General features: G+C 40.7%; 1 protein-coding gene across 4 annotated transcripts in view; it reads left to right on the top strand.

Annotated features, from left to right (window-relative positions):
* NMU (neuromedin U) overlaps positions 1–25,151 on the top strand; it is a 38,831-nt gene that overhangs the window by 12,992 nt on the left and 688 nt on the right. Inside the window, exons 2-10 of one of the 4 annotated variants that reach the window (XM_090034704.1) lie at positions 2,743–2,801; positions 6,570–6,611; positions 6,710–6,769; positions 7,480–7,509; positions 7,613–7,663; positions 10,191–10,265; positions 18,205–18,267; positions 22,466–22,519; positions 24,940–24,979. In XM_090034704.1, the coding sequence (XP_089890830.1) occupies positions 2,743–2,801; positions 6,570–6,611; positions 6,710–6,769; positions 7,480–7,509; positions 7,613–7,663; positions 10,191–10,265; positions 18,205–18,267; positions 22,466–22,519; positions 24,940–24,975 (470 nt within the window). In that variant the 3' untranslated portion in view covers positions 24,976–24,979. The remainder of the gene's footprint in view (positions 1–2,742; positions 2,802–6,569; positions 6,612–6,709; positions 6,770–7,479; positions 7,510–7,612; positions 7,664–10,190; positions 10,266–18,204; positions 18,268–22,465; positions 22,520–24,939; positions 24,980–25,151) is intronic. The other 3 variants (XM_090034705.1, XM_090034706.1, XM_090034707.1) reach the window with 3 other exon arrangements.

The following is a 25,151-nucleotide window of genomic DNA, read 5'->3' as shown; positions in this document are numbered from 1 at the left end:
GAGGGAGGGGATGAGGAGGATCCTCTGTATGAGTAATAGGAAAGGCAGGAGGACCAGAGTAGCCAATGAAGAACAAGCTTTCAAAAAGGCAAAAGCATGGTCAGCAGTTTTAGAAGTGGTTGATAGCTAGGAGAATGAGACTGGAGTACTGAGTCTGAATTCCTTGGTATAGGAAATGGTCATTATAATCTCTGTAAGAGCCGTTCTAGTGAGTGCAAGGGCCAGAAGCCATAACGAGAAACCAGGATGGAACTGAAGGAGGGGAAGCCTGACCAATAACTGTAAATAGTGCATTTGTTGCTGTTAGAGATGAAAAAGGAAAGGCAGGTGGAATGGTAATTGAAGAGATATCTTGTGAAAGGAGAAAACCAAGGGAGAGTGTGAGGTTGAATAGATCCTGTGCTGAGAGAGAAGTAGAGGTAGAAAATGGGGAAGAGGGGAGGATTTGGAGAGTAAGTAAAAGCTAGTAAAAGGGTAGCTGGGATTGTGAGTGTACCCAATTAAGTAGCAGGACTAGAGTTGTTTGGATGAGAAGATGGCAAAACAGGAAGAGAGAACAAATTTGTTTTTCCTGGGATTTTCTCATAAGTGCCCATTTAAATAGGGTTGCTTTCCTGATTAATGGTCAGAGTGCTTAATTTTCTACATATATCTGTACACAGATATTTTACCCACATGAAAGTAAAATAGCATATGATCTCTGTGTGTACATACACGTGTGTACATTCATGCATATGTAAATGAGATCCTTATGGTTTAAAACAGGTAAGTCAAGCTAGTAAGTCAAGCTTGCTTGGCTCCTCAGATGAGATCTAGACCATGGGGCTCCTGACAGGCCAGACCCGTCTCTGGCAGTGGGGTGAGCAGTGGCAGAAATTAATCCTTGTGGCTTCTTGAGTTGCTGTATCAGCTCAAGGGGTTGTAGAATTAACAGAGTCATTGCTCACCCAGACAAAGTGAATCCCTGATGCAGCTCTATACCCCAGAATTTGGTGTAGGTTCTGCTTCTGCTTGCCTTGTCCCTGAATTCCTGGACACGCCAGAAACCCCATAGGCCAGATGACGCAGCTCTTCAGGCCATATCTTTTACATTGCTGGTTTACAAGAACAGTGCTAGATGAGGTAATGGGGGGGTCAAGGGCAGTGGCTAAAGAATAGACAGTGGCTGCTGAGGGCATATAACCAGAGAGTATGGATAGTGTGTAACAGCTTGGGAAGAGGAGCTGGGGTAAGAAAACTGAAAAGTTGGTGAAACATTATTTGCTGAAAAGCTTCTGGTACTGGCAAAAAGAAATCTAACCCATACTTAAGCTTTATTTGTTTGTGCTAAAAGCTTTTCAGCTTTCCTTCTGCTTCATATGAAAAGCCCTAGACACGTCTACATGCGCACTTTATTGCACATTAGACTAATTTAATGTGCAGGAAAGCATCACCATCTACATGTGCACCACAATTAGTATGCAGTAGATTAATTTATTGTGATATAGGATAGTCCCATCAGACACAGTTACTATCTGATGGTGGAGTAAATTACTGCACTTAAACGCACGTGTAGATGGTGATGTTGGGATTAGTTTACTTTGGCTCAAGTTGAACCACAGTATATTCAGTTACATTAATTGCATGTGTAGATGTGCCCCCTGAGAGGAAGGAGGAGGGAGCTAGAGCACTGATTAAAATTTTCTTTCCCTGCAAGGGAAAGATTTATTGGAAAAGGTGTGATTATTTGAAGTTATTCTCCATTTCACTCTCCAAATAGTTCCCTCCTCTAGCCACTTAACTAAAACCCAGAATATAGAAAATGCCCATACTTAGAAACATTATTTTAAGACATACACGTACACACACAGAATCATTGGGAGAATTTTAACAAACAATTTGCTTTGAGGTAAGGTTGCTCAGATGTGTTCCCTCTCACAAATACAAACCCTGAAAATCAAGGTAGTGTGGAAAATGCTTTCCTATCCTGAAAAACGTTCCCTATTAGAGAATGTTAGGATAAAACTGAAGCTTTTTTTTAGTTTGTGAAAAAAAGGGATCCATTCTGAAGTAGCCAGGTGGGCAGTGCAGCCTCATCCAGCCAACCCTACCTAGGGTATGGGAGAAGAATGAAAGAAAAGGGATTCTCCTTTCTGTATCATATCTTAGAACAGAGGAGCTGGATGAGTTATATACCCCTGTCCCAGAGGCATACACTGAACACCTGATTTTTCAAGGCTGTCTCTGACTTGGTGCGTGTGTATGCCTTTAATCAGAAATTCCACCCTGAATCTGAGAACATTTCAAGTCAAACCCAGCCTTTTCTTGTCAAAATGAAAGAAAAGTTTTGTTTTTAGCAATAATTATTGTAATTATTCAAGAAATATTAAATACAAGGTATAGAAGTCAGTTAGGGGTTGGAGTCAGAACCCAGGGCCCACTCCTCCCAGGGCAGCATCCCTCTCTGTTAGGAGGGAAGCATAGAGCCAGAGCAGCTATGCAGGTACAAATGGCATCCAAACTCCACATAAACCCCGCAAATAATATTTATGTAGCTACGCAAGTGCCATTTAGTCGTGCAAAGATATAATAGGAGCTCTGTTTTAGAGTGTCTTTAAGCATCAAGTCCTCAGAGTGCCTAATAGGAGTTTGAATAGTTTATATTGCTATATATTGGAAAAACCTATAGTAGATTAACTGTATAAAAAGCCCTTGTTCTTTCTTTCTTTCTTTCCTATCAGTAAGCGCTGTGTCTATTTCCAGGTGTACCAGTCCCATCTCAAACCTTTCAGGCAGAGCAAGATTTGCAGCTGTGGAATGAGGTAAGCAGCAATACCCTTATCAGGTTTTAGATCAACTACATGATGCAGTAATATTCTGCTATTCTTTGACAGTTGAGGCTGATTCTTTTACTGTAAACAGGGCAGGTATTGTAGCACAGATCATCTTTGGTAAGTATCTCATAGGCTAGCTGCATACTGTTATGTATCTTTATGTATACTCCTTTAAGATCCCAACCACAAGGAAGAATTTTAAGAGAACTTGCCATCTTCTCTTGACAGCTTGAGTCATGGAGGGTTTTTTTTTTATTTCTTATTCTCAGAACTTATTTTTTTTACCCCAAATATGGAACTACTGAATGATACAAATCAATCCTATCAATCCTATTGATCAATCCTAACAAATGAAGCCATCCATGATCATAAGCAGAGAATAGACTGGAATGGTTCTGAAAAACTGGTCTTTTTTCCATTGACACTTCCAGTTGTAAATACTTCTGACAAATTGGGATAGATCCTTCCCCCTCTTCTATGTACATTGCCCTTTCTATATTGACTTTAGGAAAGGAAGGAAATTATATTTTCAGATTTCTGAAAATCACTTTTTTTCTTGTAAAGCACTCAAGCAAATATATTTTGCACCTCTTCTTTGTAATGTGCCCTTAGTAAGGAGTAATATATGGAGTTTTTCAGGTAGAATTATAAGAGCTATTCTGTTGGTTTTTTTGCAAACTTATTCCTTGGGACACAATCTGTAAATAATAGAATGATTGCCAGAGGTATTTAGTGTCTGGACAAAGAATGTAGGATACTTGAGGGGAGAAAAAATGGCATACACTGAAGTTAGTTGTAATGCACAAACATTTTAAAGGAAAGTTAAACCTATTAGTCCTATAGTTTTAAATCCTGATCCTCTGCTCTGGACTATTTTGTTCTTTCCTCTCTCTCTCTGTCTTTCTCAGGTACGCTTGATCTTTCTTTACTGAAAAAATAATTTCTTCAGATTAATGTGGATGCTCCACGCTTCCCTTTCCTCTCTCTCTCCTGGGTTAATACTGAATCTATCAATAGCTGTGTGCCCTTTCCTATTATTTGTTTTCTATGTTATGGCACAATATGGTGACTCTCCCAAGAATGGGCTACTTTCTGAATTCCGCTTCCTTGGAGTGTATGGAATATGTTACTCCTAGGCATTGTAATTTGTGTACTGTCCACTTCAAAGCACTCCTGCAAGTAGTGAGCCTTTTAAGTTACCACTAAAATCACTGATGCCCCTGGGAACTGGGGGTGCACTTGGTGTCTTGTAGAAGTGGACTCAAAGAGGCACACCTCAGAATAGTTCTCACAAGATCTTATGATATAGAAGTCCCCAAGGCACCTGGAATTCACTCTTCTGGGCACTAAATATGCCATTAAATATAGATATACAACTCTCTACATACACGGTCATTTTTTTGGGTATGTGTATAGAACTTCCAAACTGGGACAGGAACATATGGAAATTCATAAGTTCGGCCCTATCAGCATTTAAGATATGATTCAGAGAATGAAGGTGACAGAAAGGATGGGACAGGAAGGGTGTAGAACACTGGTTCTTAACATTTTTAGACTCAAGATATCCCTCAGGAGACTTGATGAACCCCTTGGTAAATTCCAGGTCTTAGTTTTCATTCTTTTTTTGACTAGAGAGAAACAATATAGCAATTCACCTGTTGTAAAGAACTCAGAAAGACCATAACAGTATCAAAATGTTTTTAACACTGTGGATTCCTGTTTGAAATCAATGGGTTTGTCTTATGAATCACATTTGTACATCTAATAGTCCTAAGTCTGCATGGCACACCACCTTGAAAAAATCTCAAGGCACCACAGGGTGCCATGGCATCCTAGTTGAGAATCACTGGTGTAGAATGATGATGGGTACAAAAAGATGATCTGATGGTTACTGAGATTAGGTGTGCACACATCATGGTTGTTCATTTAAAATCTTTTTTTAATAAAAAGTGTACTTACATAGTGGCTATATACAGACATTCCAAAAAACCCGAGACAGAATCAATCTAATCTACACAAGTTTCTGTAAGCTGCATAAATTGGATTGGGAGCAAAGGGAACACATGTTTTCCCTCTGGTGGGAGGACGCAGGTAGATGCCTGCACTGGCTGAGGCCAGAAGGCTGGGGGCACTGCTGCACATTTCTCAGTGTGCTGGAGATTGCCAAGGACAGCTGAGCACAGCCGACCAGGGGCCATCCAAGATTGGCTGCAGGCACGTGCCCCCAGCCCCCTGCTGTCAGCTGCAGGGAGGGGGTGAGCCAGCATACAATCTCTCCCCAGCTCTGCCTCCCTCCCTGCTCCCTCTACCTTCACATCCAGTGTTTGGCTGCCAGTGGCAATGGGAGGAGTGGGAAGGGAGGGACAGTGGAGGCCCCCACTGCATGGACCCAGCTATGGGGAGCTGCATGGCAGGGGTTCTGTCCTGCCTCTCCCCCTCCACACACACCACCTGCTTGACTGCCTGACAACTGTAGGCAGGAGTCATAGCTTGAAGCTGTACAATTGTCTGCTGCACTGGGAACTGGGGGTGGGAGGTGGGGGAACGGAGCCGCCACCATGTAGACCTGGCCCCCCAGACTGGCACCAGCAAGCTGAGGGGGACACATGGTGCAGAGCTCCGTTCCCTCATCCCCCTCCCCCAGTTCCGGACCATCATGTGGCTCTGAGCTGTGGCTCTTGCCTGCAGCTGTCAGGTGGTTGGGTGGGGGGGAGTGGGGTTCAGAGGACTCATCACATGGCCCCCCAAGCTAGCGAGGCTTGGGCGGGAGTCTCCGCTTTCCACCCCGCCCCCCCGACACTGATGGCTGGTGGGGGGCAGGACTGTGGAGAGAAGCTGTGCTTGCCAGGCACAGTGAGGAAGTGGGGAAGCCCCCGCTGCATGGCCCCTCTCCTGCTATGCTGCCTGGGTGGGGCTGGGGCTGGGGCTGGGGCTGGGGCTGGGGCAGGGGCAGGACCGCTCCTCCCCCTTTAGGGTGGCCATCACAGAGGACATTCCGGTTTTCTGCTACGCTGTCCTCTATTGACAGAAAACCCAATGTTTTTATATCCTCTGTTTTTCTCTTGAAGAGAAAAATAGAGGACATAAAGGCATGCAGTTTGGCTTCAATAGAGGACAGAGGACAATCAGACTGTCCTCTATAATGGCCACCCTATCCCCCCTGTTGCCTGGCCTGGCCAACAGGTGCAAGCAGGACACAAGGCTGGGGAGCAGAGGCTTTGCTGCCTCATCTCTGTGACATCGCAGGGGCAGGGCTGGCCCACTGCTTGGCCAGAGTAGGTGAGTGCGGGCCGAACCTAAGTTGCCTGCTCGGTGAGGTGGGGGTTAACAGGAGAGCCTCAAAGGCTCCTGGGATGCCAGGGGACTGCGACCTAACTTGAGTTGGGAAGGGATCTGGGACAAGAAGTTCAATAGATCAGTCTATCCTATACCAGTTAAATCTGATACTACATCCATCCAGGTTTATCTTAGACCACCATTTTTCTGTATGCTGGTGTGTTCTTTTACAGGTTTAGACCAGTTTCCAACCACTTAAATGGGGTTTACATGTAATGTTAAAATGTAATGTTTACACCTGGCCAGAGAGAACAAAAAGAAAATAACTGGTTTTTCTCATGCAGTACCCTCAAAGTACACACCAGTAGCCTGTTTTTGATAGCTGTGCAATACGTTTTGCTACACTGAACTGTTTGGAAAAAAAATATTTTGTTCACTTCTACGTATGACTTTCTAAGAAAAACATCTAATTTTTTACAGATAGTTGAAGCATGTTCTTCTTACTTATCCACAGATCCTCAGGTGAGCCCAGTTACAGAGATGTTATTTATTTAATTTTGTGTTCTAAATGAGGTTAAATTCATAATCTGGTGTTTGAAATCATATTTCCTTTTTATTAGGTACCCAGTGTATTGGAGGAGCTTTGCTTTATTGTCATGGGATTTCTACAGAAACCGCAGGTAATGCAGCGTAAAAACTGTTTTGTATTTCTGAAGCATGATTTTCATCATGCTAAAGCCTGAAACTTGACAGTAAATTCTGAGGATCCATGCAAACAGGACATCTTTGCCACAACCTTCAGCTCCATGCTCTGTGTAATTTTGGTGTTATTCAGGGCATGGGAAAATCTGTGTGCAGGGCTTTGTGGGCCTGATCCAAAGTCCTCTAAATTGAGCAGAAAGCCCCATTAGACAGAGCCCTCTGTTTGGGAAGTGATCTATGTTTCCACCAAGAATACACAGTTTATGGAACTGTTGTACCTCTGCACAGGGCCCACCACAGAAATGAACCAGTTCCTTTGTTTACCTGAAAGAGGAGTCTCTTACCTTCCCCCATGATTAGTAATTTATTTTTGCTAAAAGTGGGAGTTCAAACTGTACTCCTTGTACTTATAGTAATGTCAAAAGCACTACAAACCTACTTTTCTGAACAGTAGAAGAGAAAAAATAGCCAGTTAATGTGTGCTAAAGAGTGTGTTCAGTAACAGATAATCAGCATTTCTGCTGGAAAACATTCAGCTCTCCTGTTTATGAAAACAGGCATGATAACAAAAGAAATGTAATTACCAATACGATATGATATTCGAAGTAAGGAACAAGATACTGATAATATAACTGATCTGGACATGCTATACCAGTAATAGCATCTCTCCCAATTATTGTTCCCACAGGGCTTGGATGAAAAAGACAATACCAAAAGGGTAAGATTTCCACATGTATTTTTAGGGGACACAAATTCTCAAAAAAATATAACCCATTAACTTGTCTGGTAGTAAAACCCCACTTTTTAATTTTTTTGAACAGTTCTTATTTCATTATTCTAAGAGTCATGACTCAGGCAACTCAGACATCACGGTAAGTTGCACATTACTGTGTGCCCATATTTAACACAGCATTTCTCCCTGAAGTAGCTTTGGTAGTCTGTCTAGTTGGAGAATGAGTTCAGAATTTGGAGTTTGTTTTAAAATGTCTTTTTTTAAAAGAATGAACATAGTGAAATTAATATTGGGTATTAAACAAACAAAAAATATTTGTACCATCAGTGTTTAGGAGGAATGTCACAAGACACAGGTTTATCTCAGGAAAAACTTCAAATTTTGATCAATTCTTGTGTTTGGCTTTAATAAAAGCATACGTGATACAATTAACCTATTAAAATAAAATTTTCTGTGCCTAATCCTCAATATGTACCAAATGGCCCCTGAGTTAGTGGATTTACATTAACTTAAACCTACTGAAGCCCTGGCCACAAATAATCAAAATTATTAAATATATGTAATAAGCATTTGTTAGGCGAAGTCTGGTAAGATAATTATGATTTTTTATTTTTTATGATGAATAGAAAATAGAAAAAATTGTCAGATTAAAAGTTTTTTAAAATTTTGTTTTGAGACTGATGTTAACAAATGTTAATTTATGCCTTTATCTGCAGAGCCTTTTGGGGAAAGGTGGCATATGCATCTAATAAATAAATACATATCATAAAATAATATAAAAATAACAAGCATCTGGCTGGGGTCATATGACCCCAGCACTCTTTCCTGCCTAGGCAGGGGGTTGGACTCGATGATCTGTTGAGGTCCCTTCTGACCCTAGCATCAATGAATCTATGAAAATCTCCTAATTTAACACTGTAGGAAACCACAAAGTTCATTCATAACATGTTTTTTTTTATTCAGACATTTCACTTTGAATGCTTATTCTGACATGACATTGTTGTCCAATATTGTCTTGTTCTGTATGTTTCCCTTGGTAATATTTTGAATCTTTACTAGAACACAATTTTCTAAACTTTCAATGATATTTTATAGCTGCAGTCAATGTACTGGGGATATGGGGCTGATTTGGATTTATTCATGACAATCAGTTTGATGTTAGTACTTCGATAGCTATGGAACTTCAGCAAATCTTTAATTTTGAGGGATTTTCTTACTACATGAAGCACTATATGTTTAATAATTTTATTTTACATAAATGAAAATGTAAAAAATGGCAACGTAATTTTGCTTATTAAAAATTATGTAATTTTTGTAACAATAGTAATTTAAAAATTAGTTCAGTTTTTGTTGTGCTTCTTTGTATACAAGTAATTAGTAGTATATCAGAAATGCTCTATTCTTGTCTTATACATAAATGTGGTTTAGATACAAATATTAGTAATTATAATTTAAGACTTGCTTCCCACACTAGAGTCACATTCCCCAAGGCCCTCTCTGTGCAGTTGGCTGTATGTTGACAAGCTGTTGTTCATTGCTACTGCTCAGTATTAATGCAAGCAAGTGCTAAATGACTGCGCAGTACCAACTGTGCAGTATGGGGCACATGTAGATGTGCCCACAGAGTGGGTAGTATTAGACATGGAATAGGAAAGCTTCCCCACAACATTTTGGCTAGGGACAGAAGTTACACATAAACTAATTTAAGTGATCAGAAAGTGGTTTAAACCTGTAACAGAACATAAGTTCAGTGCACATAAACCAGTTTCACAACGGCTGAAAACAGTTTGAGAAAAACCTGGTTGAATGTAGTATCAGACTTAACTGATTGAGCCCAAACCAGTTTATGGAACTTCTATCCCAGACACCTTCCTGGTTTAAGTTAAACCAGAGTCCCCTAGCATCCCAGCATGCTCTGCAGCCTTTGCCTCAGGGACCCATGCCATCTGGCCTTTGGCCATGCCCTTGTACTTGCAGCAGTGAGGAGGGAATACCAGACAGACCCCAATTCAGGTCTGTGCCGGTGGCACAGGAAGGGGGGGAATTAAGCCCCCACCCTGGCCAGTTCACTTGAGACTACTGTTGGGCCTGGCCACACACTCCCATTACAGCTTCCCTGCAGCTGAGGGCAGGCTCTATTGCTGTCCAGCTTCTGGCCTGAGCCACTGCAGGCATGTGCCTGCATTTCCTGAGTTAAAAGTGAATGTCTATTCACTTGCAAATTGTTTCAATCTAGGCAGGTTAGATTAACCTGCAAAAATTGAATCAATTCAGGCTCTGGCTTTTTGAATGTCTGTCCCTAGCCTCTCTGTACAGTTCATTCAATTCAAAGTACAGGGCTGGCTTTTTCACAAGCTGATCACAGTCAGAGCTGGGAGTTCTCTCTAAGAAAATGATATGAACAGACACTTATCATGATCAGGGTTGGGGATACATATTACCCTTCGTGTCACCTCTCTGGGAATTGCATTCATGGCAAAAACAAACATGCCAACTTTTTTGGGTATTAATTCAGAGTATTCAGTGAAATAACCTTTCTCAATTAACATCTTCTGTCCTTTGTTTTGCATGCTCTGTCCATAAACCAGTATTGCTGTAAGAGACATTCTTTGTATCACAAGGCCAGGGTTTCATTGTTGCTCATGTGTCTGTTCATGTCCTCTCAGTCCTCTGTCCTGCATCCTTTGCTGCAACTTGTTCCCCAACTCAATGAGAGAAGACTGAAGAGAGACAAAATGGACGTATGTAACCTTAAACTATGCATGCTTGCATTTCCATACATTGTAATTCCATTAACTTTCTGAAAATGTCATCTAAATGTTCCCATTCATAGCATTTTTTTCAAGGTGCAACATTGCGTTAGTGCACTTTTTATTTAACATGGGAGTTTTTGTATACTTTAAATTGTTTTAATTAATGCAAAATATGCACCTGTTGTTGTATAACACTTTAAAATGAAAACTAATACACTCTAAACTATAGAACAATGAAAAAGAGATATATATATTACAATGTACAAATGAACTATTATATTTATATAATATTTATACTGTGTGTATGTGTGTGTATATGTGTATATATATATATATATATATATATATTCATTTGTACATTTTTTTAAATCTTAAATTTAGTGTATTATATAGCATTGTGTATGGGTTTATTTTTATTTTGGGCTAGGGATTTCTCTTTGTTTGCTTTTACCTAAACAGTGTATAAAAATACATTATGACTTATAACATCAAGAATTTTCTAATCTTTACAGAGAAAGTGATACGTTTAATTTAAGCCAGGAGTCAGAACATTCCCTCTTGACTTTTGATTGTTCTGATCAAAAGGTTTTTTCTTTTCAAATCGTATCACAATAGATTTAAGAATGTCTTTTCTTGATTAAAAAAATAGAGCCTACTAATTTTTTTAAATATGTAACCCAAGACAAGTAGGGAAGCAAGATATGACACAATAAGCTTGATTCTTCTTTTGCTTTGATCAGTTGAACTGAAAAGCAAGTGTTTTGAACTTGGTGAAGTATGAATAGTAGAATAAAATACACAAAAGTAAGGGAAGAAGTCAGCTCTGAGCATTTCCCTAAAATAAAATCCTTGGTACTATATTTGCTTGAATATAAAGTGACCCTGAAAAAATGACACCCCTGGTAATTAGATTCTGTATATGGAAAATTTGTGAATTTGTTATAATTTTCCAGGTACAGAATCTAATTTATTGAAAGTTTGCCTTGAATTTGTCCATTTCCCACTGCTAGAGCAGGGGAATAAAGCTGGTAAGGGGGCAGGGAGACCCTTTGCCCTCTGCCCCCCAACTTCTTCCCCTTTTTCCCCTTGCAGCCTCTTCCCGCCCCCCAATCTCCTGCTGTCAGAACTTGCTCTCCCTGAGCACATGGAAGTTAGGAGCAAATTTGAAAAAACTTACCTTAAAATAAACAGACCTGTAGTTATTTGCATATAAGGTGCATCTACACATCACTCGATGGTGACATAGTGACATGCTACATTGCTGTATGCATGCTATGGCGATATAGATATCATGTGATCTACACGTGATCAGCAGCTACATCGCCATAGCAGCACCCTCCCCACGCCATTTTAGCATGCTGCTACGGCAGCATAGTGGTGAAATGTAACTGTGTGCCACATGCATGGTTCAGTACAGGCCGTTACTGTGCTATGCTTTACTACTTCCAAAAGCAAGTACTAAAGCATGGGTCCATAGTAACATTGCTACATGATGTGTAGATATGCCCATAGTACCCATAGACTTAGTTCATTCAGAATTAAGGGATTTCACTTTCTTTGAAACTGCTGCAAGTTTTAGCACAGGTACTCCATAAACATGATTTTAAGCAGCACTTTTGTACCAATTTATATATAGTACAAACTATGCATGATATTGGTCCAAAACCCAAAGGCTTATGATTTACTATATAGTTCAATAGGCTGGGCTCCAGGAGATTCAACAGCATTTCAAGCCATGGTGATGCCACAGCTCAGCACTGCTCAGTATGTGTGTGTACTCCAGATACCCTGCTTCTGTGCCTCCTCCCCTTCCCCCCACTAATCATATGTGACAGGCTGAGAGAGGGGGCAACAGAGGGATTCTGGGTGAACTGTTTGGGGTCCCATTTTGTGATGTTACCAAGCATTTAAGGTTTGTGAAAAAACAAGAATATTGGAAATGGGAAAGAAAGACACAGATCAACTGTGGGAGTGAAGAGGAAGTAAAAATGTATGCAGTGTAGTAGCTCACCATGACTTGAATAGGAGTTGGCACTGAGGGGGACTGTACACAATGGGTGCTACTATATTGTTTGTTCAGATTAGCTGTCCTGATTAATATTAAATGTAATTGTATTTGTATTAGGTCTCAGGTGGGGTTCCTTTTTAAATCTGTTTGATGTAGACTGCTTTCTAATAAAATGCTAAAATAAATAAAAGCGTATTTGTTTGGTAAGCTCTGATCAGATTTTTTATCCAGTGTGGGCCATGTGTTTTATAGCCTTGCTCAAGTTTGGCTGCATTTGACCAAATTCATAATTGTCCTTCATTATTAAGCATCTGTTGTTTTTAGCAGTACTTTAATGATAGATAATATATTTAATGAGGTTTCCTTGTATGTGAACGTAAGATGAGCGGCTTTTTTCCCCATGCTGTTTGCAGGGCCTTGTATTATATTTGAGTAAATACAGTATTTTGTTTTCAGAACTGAAGGAAGATGTTTTACCATATTGAAAAGCTGTTAAAAAAATCTAATAGCAATAAAAGTACTTTACAATTATCTCAAATTAATAAGCAGATACAGGGTTTTTGGTATTCTCAACTTTTAATGAAACTGACAGAGCACCTTGCAGAATCAGGCTTTTATAAGGCTTGTGTATTACTGGATTTTGTATAACCTTTTGTGCATGTTGTATAATTGATGTCCAATTGGACACATTTTTGTATTATATTTGTTACCCATTTCTAATCTTGAAAGCACTTAGTACTCAATTTAACTTATACCTCTGATACCAAGAGGACTCATCTCATTCCTTTTTATAAATACATCTTAGGCAATGTTTTCAGATGCTGTTTATGGAAAAAATTGTACTTTCTTGAATAAAGACAGTAATACCCTAAACCCAACTTGTAAGGTGTTGGCATGCCAGGGGCAGATAGTGGAGGAGCACCAATGGGCTCGATTCTTGTGACAGCACAGCTCTGGTCCTTTCTCTGCCATCCACCCTGAGGTGCTCATTCCAAACAGAATACCTTCACATGCCATGCTCTGGCACTAGTGCTGGGGGTTGCCTACCTTTGTTCTATAGCAGGGGCAGGCAATTATTTGAGATGGAGGGTCGCTTACTGAGTTTTGGAAAGCCATTGAGGGCTGCAGGACAGGCAGCCAAGGGCAGATAACTATTAATTTTCTACATTTTTTAGGGGCCCTGCGGGCCAGATAGAATGGCTTGGTGGGTTGCATCTGGCCTGTAGGCTGCATTTTGCCCACCCCTGTTCTATAGCCTTTCTGCTTTTACAGTGGAACAGTTAGTACCCACAGAAATAGTACAGATATTGTTAAGAGCAGTGTAGGAGACTGCATGTCTCAGAAGCTGCAGCCCAGCTGCAGGTGGTAAGGAAAGATTGAATGTTTGCCTAGGAGGACTGGGACGGATGATGACGATAATTGGCTGAGTAAGAGGCACCCAGGAAGAGGAGCTGGAGAAGAGAGAGTGAGAGAGAGAAACCTATGAGGCAGAAACTGCAGCATGGACCCAGAGCACTCTCTACAGGTCCAGGAAAAGACTGCAGGGTGCCTTTGCAACTTCAGTTGCTGTCTTTGATGATTTATGAGTTACATTGTGTCCTGAGGGGCAAGTTTGCCCCATGGAAATAAAGACTGTTCTGTGCAAACGGACAACCCTCTATACCTGTTAGAGAACACAGCAGCTTAAAGTGAACTCTAGCATGGAGACAGGAGCCCTGCTGAAGGGGCTGGAGGTGCTGCAACAGCAGCAGTTCCAGAGGGAGCAGCTGCAGCAGTTAAGGGAACAGCAGCAGTGCCTGCAGAAAGAGACAATAGAAGACCTGGAGACGGCTGAATTCCCAGGAAGAGCATGAAGAAAAACTTGGTGTGCTAGAGATGAAGCTGCTGGAAGCCACTGCTGAGAAAACATAATTCACAAAGAAGTTCACATCCAGGGAAATCCTCAGGGAAGCAGGCCAGGCAGGGGAAGCAGGAACAAATAAAGGTTGTCAGGCCACTAACCGAGCTGAAGTGAGCCAGCTATGGTCAAGATTCCAGGAAAAAGCAGACCTAGCCTCCTTGTGGAAAAATGAAGCCAGGGAACTAAAGGAGATGGAACAACTGAAACCTGAAAGTGAGGATCTGTGAGAGAGGAATAGGCAAGCAACAGAAGTGTCAGCTACAGTTGAGAGAGCATTGGAGAAAACAGCTGTGTGCTGCTGACAGAGCAAGGGAAGACACAGAGCAGCACCTGGGTGCGATCTGTGCTCCCACCCAGCAGACATTGCTTCCTGTTTTTCCAAGGACACTGTCCCCTCCCAGCAGACTTACAGTGGGGGGCAATGAAAATTTCAGGACAAGGTTCTGGAAGTGGTGAAGCAGCAGGTGAAGACTGGGTCACTTGATTCAGCACTTAGATTACAACAGGCAAAAGAAGCTCAGAGCCTTTTATGAGCACAGCGTTAGCAATACTGAGCCACTCTGTCTGACGCAGAAGGAATCCTTCAGGCACTGCAGGAGAGCTTGGAAAGAGGGGAGCAGGTGTGGAGAGATAACAGTATCTGAAGAGGAGTTTCAAAGGTCCCAAGTCTAAATACAATCTTTGAAAGCACAGCTAAAGACACACTTGGAGATGACCAGTCCTGAATGTCAGAGCTAGCTGAAGGAAGTAGAGGCATTGAGTTAACTCTTCGCTGAATCCCAGGCACAGCTACAGGCAGTGAAAACAGAACCCCAGCAGACCAAAGAGGTTCAGAAGTTGAACAGGCAATTGAACCCGGACCTTTGGGGTGTGCTGCAGAGATTAACCAGCTGAAGGGGAGACCGGGCAAGAAATGGAATGCTTCAATCTGAAGTTGTAGGAATAACATGCTTGAGTCAACCAAAAAAATAGAAGGACTGAGTTATGGACCTGGCAAAACTTACCACCCAACATGAAGGCTCTTGAGAGGAGAGACTTGAGTTGTCAAAGCAGGTGGACAGATATGGAAAAGAAAGTTCCTTTGCTAAACCACACTTATGGGGGAAGGTCACAAGAAACCTAGAAGGTTTGGCTAGTTACCCACAAACTGGGTCTAGCTACAGGAGTAGTGCTCCTGGAGGCAACCAAAGATGACATGGGTATTGTAGAAGCCCTAACTCTGGTGCAGCCTCAACAAGAAGGGCAGCCAGAAGAAGAGGGGACCATGATGGTGTCCACCACAGCTATGAATGGATAAGAGACAGACTCCCAGAATGGGAGTTGTGAGGTTAGGACAGGGGAAGAAACCCCAAGGAAGACAACAAAGGTCCTGAAGGAAGAAATAGGTCAATTGGCCTGAGAACAAAGAGAGTCCAAGCCCACATTAAAGGTGTGTCATTACCCATGGACTAAAGCCAATGCATCTCCACTCTGGGGAGGGATTCCCCTAAGGGTGAGAGGAGGGATAGTGCTCTCAAGATGGGGGCTGAGAGACTGTTTGAGGGGAAAATACACTAAACAGAAAAAGAGAAGGAACCAAACCTTGCAGGGCATACAAAGGGGTGGGGAAGTTGCAGGGCACAGAAGAGGTCCTGCGGGTCACTATGGGAACCAGTAGGCCAGAGTAGGAATTTCTGCTGGAGAGGGCCAACAGAAGACCCACTAGCAAACGAAAGCCAGAGGCGAGGATGGAGAAATCCCTGAGGACAACCAAGAAAAGAAGGTGAGCATAGAGAATGACCTGCCTTAGATACTACCAAGACAGGAACTGAGGCCAGATGAGAAGATGGTGACGGCAGCTGCAACAACAGCTGTGAGGAAATAACTGAATATCATGCTCAGTGGTAAGCCAAACTGGAGGGCTGACAGACTCAGATCCACTGTGTTGGGAAGTAATCTGTGTTTCAGGATAGGCTGGAGGGGACAAAAGCAAATGTCCCAAAGAGCAGGAAGTGTAAGGTACGCTGAGATATGGAAGAACAAGAAGAGTAAAAGCAGAGGCATGGGAACAGTTAATGTTGAACATCCCACAGAAGCCACTCAAGCAGTAGCAATGCTTAATGGACAGATATTAAGTGGCAGAGCCATGCATGTAAAAATGGATAGAGAGACAGCTCCTTACAAAGACTGCCAAACAGAGACCTATATGGTAGGTCCACCCTGAGACCTAAGGAACTTTTGGGGCAGGGTATGGACCTGCTGGGAAACCCATCACTGTCCTCTAGGAGAGGACAGACACAAGAATGGGGACCAGTTTACGGGGGGAGAAGGAAGACTATACTGGCTGTAATGGGTATAAGCTGATTGTGAGCTAGATAAAGAGGAGCTCATGGGAATCAGTAACCATGAGGTCATGAGAATTGAAGGCTGGTAAGCCAAGACCGTGGTGTTGATGAGAAAACAAATGGGCTGTTAAGTGCCCAAATGTCACATGGTGTTTAGAGCCCTGCCAGGGGCAGGGCATAAGATATGAGGCAGAAACCCAAATACTTGAGAGGCAGGAAACAGCTTTGCTTGGGCCAGAGATGCTTGCGGGGGGGCATTGCTAGGCAGAGCTGAGTGCAGCCTTGTGCTAGTCAGGGATGCCAGGGGGGCTAGGAAGAACTTGAGAAGAACCTCACCCTGGACCAGGAATGCCATGAGGGGTTGGGTGGAGCCAAGAGAGCTGGGCCTGAATCAGTGGGCCCTACTAATCCTCCTCAACCATAAGTTATAAGGGGTGGGTGTTTCCCTTTTGGGGACAGGCTGCAAGTAGCAAAGGCAGCAGCCCCACTGCAGGCAGTAAGGAAGACTGACACAGTTAATGAGATTAACTGGCTGAGTAACAGGAAGCTAAAGGCTCCCAGGGAGGGGAGCTGGAGGAGAGAGAGAGAAGGCTTCGAGGCAGAGGCCTCCACACTGAGCAGGAACTGGGAAAAGACTTCCTGGTGTGACTTAACCCTTTATTGTTGCTATCTTTGTTTGATGATTTAGGAGTTTTGTTGTGTCCTGAGGGGCAAGTTTGTCCCAAGGAAATAAAGACGGTGATGTGCAAATTGTCAGCCTACAACAAGCAGTTTTTGTGACTTGATATCAAGAATGTTTGACCCCTATCTGCTTTAGCTGCACTGCTATCACTTGTTCAGCTGCACCTGGCGGGTCAAGGGCTATAATATAGTTACTATTTTTTCTAGTGTTGACAAGACCTAGCAGTTAGTGAACTGTCCTGTCAGTCATTGAACAGTCCTGCTTGAGACAATAGACCTCCACACCAGAGCCCTTCACTGTGCCTTTAAAGAACAATTTATCCTTGTGATACAAGGTAGTCTTGCCTGAAGATTCACTTGTTTTAGGTATTTTTTCCAGTCTTTTCCCTCAGCAGGAGATTCCACTTTCCATTGGTAAACAATCTTATTTTAATTATTCTGGTTTAACTTTGTTCCAGTTCTGGTGTGGGATTGATTATAGGTAGGTTATAGTTGGCCTGACAAAGGGTATTTATACCCAAAAGCTTGCAAAGAAGATTTTTTCTAACTATTTGAGTTGGTTTAATAAGAGATATCAGATAAAGAGCCTTGTCTGCCCGTGTCCTTAGATTAACACAGCTACAACCTATACCCCTATAATTAGGTTATGCATTTAATTTTGTTTTATATTCTTATTTGTAGTTATGGGTATAAGCAGTTAAGTGCTTGAGCATCTTAACAATGGACTTGATAGACAAGCAAGACTAAAACATACAAAGATGTCTGAAACTGAGAATGAGATTATTCTTATTTGATACTTGCCCCTCTCTGCACTAGTTAGTTATGCTATACAATAAGTAGCCTTCCGGAAGGGAAGGTAGGGGAGTAGCATATGTCTGCTGCTTTACTTGTGTTGGCTTATTTTATTACTTCCTGTGAAAGGACTATGTGGCAACATGATTATGTTGGCAGCTCGAAGGCAGCTACACAAACTGTAAAAACTGAACAAAATGTTTTCTCTCTTTTTCATCCCAGGTGCAAACAGAGACCTTACCCTCCCCAGAGAATTTTATGACCCTTTCCCAGATCCATAACAAGGTAGTGCCACTTAAAAACATTACTTTAAAAGTAAAGCATTCCCATAGGCAAAAACACACAACCTGAAACATCTGCTACATTGATTTAATAAATTAAATTTGACAAAAATATCATGGTATGCATATATGCTTAGTGGCACCGGACATCTGGATATACCTTACTCAGCCAGCAGCAGGGAACAGGATTAGCCCTTGTGATCATGGATATAGTACAATACAGTTAAGGAATATGAGTCAAATTACAGAAGCTGTACTTAGGTTTTATTCAGATAAACTTCTCATTGATTTCAATAGACGTTTCACTTGATTAACAGACAAATAAAATGATTCTTCTATCATTTGCCAAAAATGAATTCAGTGGAATTTGTGACACAATAAGGGACTACTCTGTGTGAAAAAGGTGTCAGAATTTGGCCTTTAACATTAGAATCTGTAGTAATTTTTCCACAGAACTTTGTTAATTGAAGTTTTGCATTGTAAAATTGAAGCTATATGTACAGTTCACATGGTTAAGTGTTGCAAATTTTCAACATTCAGACAAACCCAATTACCTAAGGAAGATAGAAATATGCCTGAGGGAGTGCACTTTATAGTATAAATTCTGATAGCAGTGATGGGAATATGAAAAAAACCCCAGTCTTCTGGATGCCAAGAATGCAGGGCATGGCAGAAAAACAAATCTCGATTACAGCACTACATGGAAACATGTATCTTGTGTAAAACCATTCCCTTGGTTTCTTGCTGTGAACATTAATTATCTTGTTAAACATATACATTACTCTTTCAGGAAGCATAAATACCAAAGATATTTGAGAAATTACCTGTCTTTTAAAGTTCAGCCTTTTTTCCACAAGAATCTCTTTTAGATGCTTTCATTTTTTTCCTTTTTTGCTTCCATCGTAGGTGTGTTAATGTAGTAATGTTTAATTGAAGATCTTCCATACTGTTCTTACAACCTCAGCTTATAGAATTAGTATTTTAATATTTTTTTCTGTAACAGGTAAGACCTCTCTAAATTGATCTCCTTTCTTTAGTAAGTAGTTGATAAAATAATTAAGAAAAGCTTGACTCAACAATCCATCATCTAACGTATTATTACTTATGCAAACATTCCCTGACTCTCCTATTTCATTTGTGTGCCATGTAGCTGCAGTTTTTGGCACTTAAGGCATGTGCACACATCCCTGAAACTGGATCCACAATTACATGGCTTACTTGAAGCTGCATGATTGTAGATTGGGTCTCTACTTGTGCACATTTTTGCTGGTGCTGAGAGCTATTCTGAGAATGTGCTCTAAATAAGTTGGGGTGGAGGGAGGGGTGGTGGGATTGGGGGGGGTCTAGTGGGTCCGCAATGGGGTTTGGCAGATCCAGGGATGGATTGGTGATATGAGGGGGAAGGATCTAGCAGGTCTGTGGGGGGAGGGAGGGCTGGGAAGGGGGTTGGTGGGTCCTTGGAGGGAGCTGGGGTGGGGACAGGGAGGGATGTCCATCCATGGATGTGGGGATGGAGGGCTAAATATAGCCTAGTCAAGGTGGGGACAGGGAAAGAAAAGCACAGGCCCAGGGCTGGGGTTGAGTGGCTGGGCTTTCCAAGGACCAGGGCTGATCTTTGAATGTACACATATGTTCAGTTAGTCTGAGCATGGGTTAATCCAATATATATAGCGCAGCTTCTCAAGTGAACTAAGGTTGGGTTGGCCATTTTTTGTCTGATCTGAACTCTCCAACCATATGTATGGTTCAGCACTTAGATTGACCTAACCCTAGTCTGATCGATCTAAGTGTAATATCTGCACATACTTTTATTCACAGTTGCAATTCAGCTCTTTTTCACAAGCCCATGTGCACCTATTGAGTGTGCTCAGTAGAGGTACAGTCTATTTGGGCACTTGCCTAGTCACCCAGTAACCTAGTGGTTTGGACTTTTGCCTAGGCAACAGGAAACTAGGAGAACGAAAGGGGCATACTGTCTGCTACACATACACCTTCTGCCTCTGGCCTTGATCATACACAAACAGGGGAAAGATGGTTGTGTAGAGGAGGAAAGCAACCTCCTGTACACAGCCTACCCTCTGCTTAGCCCAGAATCAACTTTGCTAAGGTTTTGCTTCCTTTTGGGTTACATTTGGTTTGGGAGAATATAGTTCAAAGATGGTCTCTACAAAACTATTCTGATTTTTAAAAAGGAAATATTTCCAGGACATCCACCTACAAGGCAGACAGATGAAAGGGGTTCAGTGGGAGATTTTTAGAGCAGCTGGAGATGGGTAAGATATGCAAGTTGTTTGAATTGCTCCAGCCCCTGGAAGCTTTGGAGTTTTGTGCAGCTGCAGAAAGACTTTGACTCAGTATTCTCTTAATGCCATATACTTAATATGAACTTGAATAGTGTAACTGTTAATTGCTCCTCAAAGGAAGTGTCAGATTATCAACAAAGGATGTGAGCATGTTAGATGTTATTTCTATAAAATAAACTTTTTCATGTCTGTTGTTCTCTTAATTCATTTTATATTATGTTTCTTTGTTTCCTTGTTTTGACACAGATATTTATTGCATTTCTATGTATTTATTTTACACTTTTCCCTTGTTTGATATTCTTTTTCCCTTTGATTATAGTATGTGTGTTCCTACAGCACATCAGAAAATAATATATAATGACAGATATTGGCCATCTAGAGAACAATCTTTTCTTAGCCTTTTTAAATGGACTAAATAAGCTAAGTAGACTAATACAGATGATGTGTCAAATATAGTTAATTCTAGGAAGAGGCATATAGGGAACATGAAACAGACAGTCTCTATAAATCAAAGCTAGCGGTTAAATAATATCTCCTGTAAACTCAGAACAAGGTCCAACATGCTCTAAAAAACTCAAGAATTATGTAAATTTGAAGCCTTATCTCCTTTTGTGAGCTTCCTGGGATCTAGGGAGTCCTATGGTAGGAAATGTTTGGGTGTACCTTGCTATCATACACTTCACACAGTAATAGGGTATCGCAAATGCTTTTGTACCAGAGAAATTTGTGATTATAATCTAAGTGATACATTGATGTAGGAACAGTTGTTGATCATGAAATACCAATAACTGTGAGAGAGTTCATGATAAATAGATAAATCTAAATGTGAGGTTGTTATAGGAAACATGACGTTTAAACCATCTTGTCATTAAAATGATTTGATTATGTCCCTCAGCAGGTACCCTTTAATCAAATATTTGCTTTCAACAAAGACAGTAAAAATACTGGATTCAATCCTACAGGTTATCTGTGAATGGAACTCTTTGTGAAGTTGTTGGTAGTTCCATGCATGGAAAGTTTTCAGGACTGGACCTTTGACATTATGCACATCTCCTTCTTACTGTGTGGTTAATTAGACTGTAGATTCTCAATGTTGTGTGAATAAGTTCAATGGAGTTATGACCATCTTCCTTTGTCTTCTATCTAAATGAAGCAGATAGTCCCCAAAATGTTGATAACATATGGAGTCACAGTTTGGAATAGTTTGAGAGCCACTGTACTGGATAGAATTGTATTCTTACTAGGCTTTGGAATAATTTTGGACTATATAAATATAGTCATCATCATTATACTCTTACATATTGCTTTGTCCAATATCCCAACTTCCTGTGCCAGAATCCAACTGCTTCCTTTTGTAAGTTTACAAATCCTATCTCCTTTTGTCCCTCTACAATGAATAGAGATAGAAGCTCCATCACACACAAATTCTCAGGATGTTTCCTGGTACAGTTACAAATATGAGAGATGCAACTTGGAATGTCAAGATCAAATTCTGCTCATCCATCTTGGTATATTTCTAGAGCAACTACAACTGAGTCAAAAGTAGAAACAGAATTTGTCCTTCATTTATTTATTTCTTGTGACCAAGTTATATAGCCTTCAGAATTTATTCCTGAAAATGAGTTCCCCTGTGTTAAGAGAAAAATAAGACATAAACCATGCCTAGTAAGGGATCCAGTGCTGTTATATAATGAGCCACTAGGTTTCTATATGTAATGGAGAAGACCAGTTGCTAGAAAACCTCCCCTTTCTTCCTTAATACAGAAATGAAATTAACACAAAGTAGTGTGAAATTTATTATTTTATTTATGAGTTCTAGATATTACTTGTATTTCACAGTTTTATTTTTTAATTCAGTTATTCAAGTATGTGTAATTTGAAATATATTCTTCTTTCCAGGAGGAATATCAAGGGCCTGGAGCGATTCAGAGTAGGGGCTACTTTATTTTCAGGGTATGACTGTTTGTTTTTTTAATTTTCAAACGCAGCTTTATTACATTGCAAAAAGTAGCATACTTGGTATTAGTGAGTATATGCTAATGGAACTTGTTTCAGGAGCAAGGACTTATTATAGCTGAGGTTCTATCAGCATTCCTATCCACCTGTCATCTTCAGAAATGCTTAACACTTTCAATTTCCATTCAACTCAATAAGTGAAATTTACCAGAAAGAGAGCCTGTGTTTGTAAAGTGATTAGTGCAACTGTTGTATTGGCATGGTTTGAATTATGGGGGAGCTCAGGGGGTTAAGTCCCCCATAAGAAACAAAAGCCCCCCTGTAAGATCTGAAAACCATAGCCTGAAGGGGTCTCCGATTTTATTAGGGCGTCATGATAGGCAGCCCCCCCCCCTTTTTTTTTTTTGCAGGCCCCCCAAGAGTCAAAGTGTAATTCAAACCATGCATATTGGAATCGCTAGGTGCTGCTGCAGTGTAAATATTGAACAACATAATAGGCAGAGTGTGTACTGAGGACTTCTCAAATATAGCTAGCAATGGTTGTAAATATTTAACCTGGAATCAGTGTCAGTATCTTGACATGGGAAAATTGCCCCCAAGAAAACAACTAAAAGATTTGCAAATGAAAAAAGAAATCATTGTAAAGTTTCCTACCAATAATACAGTACGAATTTTTTTATGCAATGTTATTGCTTATTCTGAATAGATGTAATACCATGCTATTTCTTAATAAGCTATTGATTATCACATATAAAGTCTTCTAACTAAAAAGGATTTAGAACCCATGATAAACCGACATAAATCATGCTTGTCTATCTTATAGGCTTTGTTCAAAATTGTATTTCTATATTATACATAATAAATGCAGTGATATGCTTTGTTCTAGTAATTTATATATTCACCAGCCTCACTCTACACTTGATTTTTCTACTTTTGTCACACTTCGTTTTGTTAATCACACTTCTGTAAAGTGGTTGTAAAAACAATCTCATCAGAATGCCCGTTCTCCATCCATAACTCATGCTGTTGAGTTTTTATTGTTCTTTTTTAGCACAAAGGATTAAGCTAAAGATAATAGATGTAACATTTTATATAGACTTTCCTAGTTTTTGTCAACTTCTTAACATTTTCTTTCTAGTTAAATAGAAAACTGTCTGGCAGAGGAGGTGCATATTTTGGATATTTGTTTCCCATGCGTGAAACTTCAAGTTTCAGCGTTATCTTAATAGGCTAAATTCAGAGCAATAATAGAGTTTTGGAGAGGAAGAATCAAACCTAGAATTTCTCAAAAGTTTTCTCTTCAGCATGAATGTTGGTACTCTGGCTTCCATTCTTGATTTTCACTTTTCAGTCTGCTCCTCTCTAATTTCCTTCCGTGTTTCTTTTTCTTCATTTGTGCTTCCCATTCTTTCTTACCTTCTTTTTTATGTTCTTTTTCCTTCCCTGCTTCCTCTTTTCTCCAATTTTTGGATGATCCCTAAATCCTTTAATCTCTTTGTAAATAATGTAGTCTAAACTACTTTAAACAGTACAGTTAATGTTTTAAACAGTACGTTTGAACTCTTATAAACAAATCTAATACTCTACAGAGTAATCTGTTTGACATTGCAATTAATTTTAGACATCGTATACACATAATTCCAGTCAACATGCCCTTGCCTGTGGAACTGGTACCCGTTGCAGGGGCATGCAGGGAGCGGACCATGGCTCTGGCCTGGGCCCTTGTCCCACCCTGTCATGGCCCCATGATCCCAGCCCCACTGCCCTGGCCCGCTCCCAGACTCTGCTTCCTGCTTGCCCATGGCTTTGTCCCAGCCGCCCAACAGAACATGGAGAGAGCCCCTTATGGTAAGCTATGTGGCTGGGGGTGGAAGTGGGTAACCTGGCCTGCTATAGCTCACCAAAACTCCCTAAGTGGCCCTCAGGCCCAAATAATTGTCCATCCCTGTCCTACACCCTTTCAGTTAGTTGTGGATTTTCTACTCAAGTCCTAGGACCTGAGTGTTTTCTAATACATGAGCTCAAAGGTTGGATGTGCTCCCTGATGTATAAAAGTTGAATTATTCAGGGTTTTAAAGGGTCAAAACCAACAACACTTCGAGAGGCATGTTTAGTCCTTGTAGAAAAGATGCCTCCATCTTCTTCCCCTTGAAGATGTATGCAGGACTTGGCACAATGCAGCCTGCAATACTTATCAGTTGTAATTTTACTGCATATAGTTGATTTTCAGAAATGGATGAACATTGTCCAATACTTTAACAAAGATATCTTAATTTTAACTGAGAAGTTATCTGGTAAAATATATGGGACAAATCAAGGAATCTAAAATGCAGTAGGTAGTGGATTATCTGGGGCATTACTTAAACACCAGTCTCTTTTACAGTGTTAATTTCTTATCAGATATTGTTATTTTTTAGCCACGCAATGGAAGGAGATCAGCAGGTTTCCGCTAAAAAGGTATATATTTCATATTTTTAATGAAGACCTATATTCAAATCCTGTTCCTTTTTATAGTGAAACCAAGATACATATTTGAAAAAATAACCATTAATTTGGGATGCTGAGATTTTTGAATAGCCAACTTGAGATATCTATAACTTTTTTGGGATCAGGGTCAGAGCTGTTGGTA

Source organism: Crocodylus siamensis, chromosome 2 (genome assembly GCF_052110815.1).
Source record: "Crocodylus siamensis isolate JL-2025a chromosome 2, ASM5211081v1, whole genome shotgun sequence".
In the NCBI taxonomy this organism is placed as follows: domain Eukaryota; kingdom Metazoa; phylum Chordata; order Crocodylia; family Crocodylidae; genus Crocodylus; species Crocodylus siamensis.
This window is presented reverse-complemented; position numbering and strand designations above follow the sequence as displayed.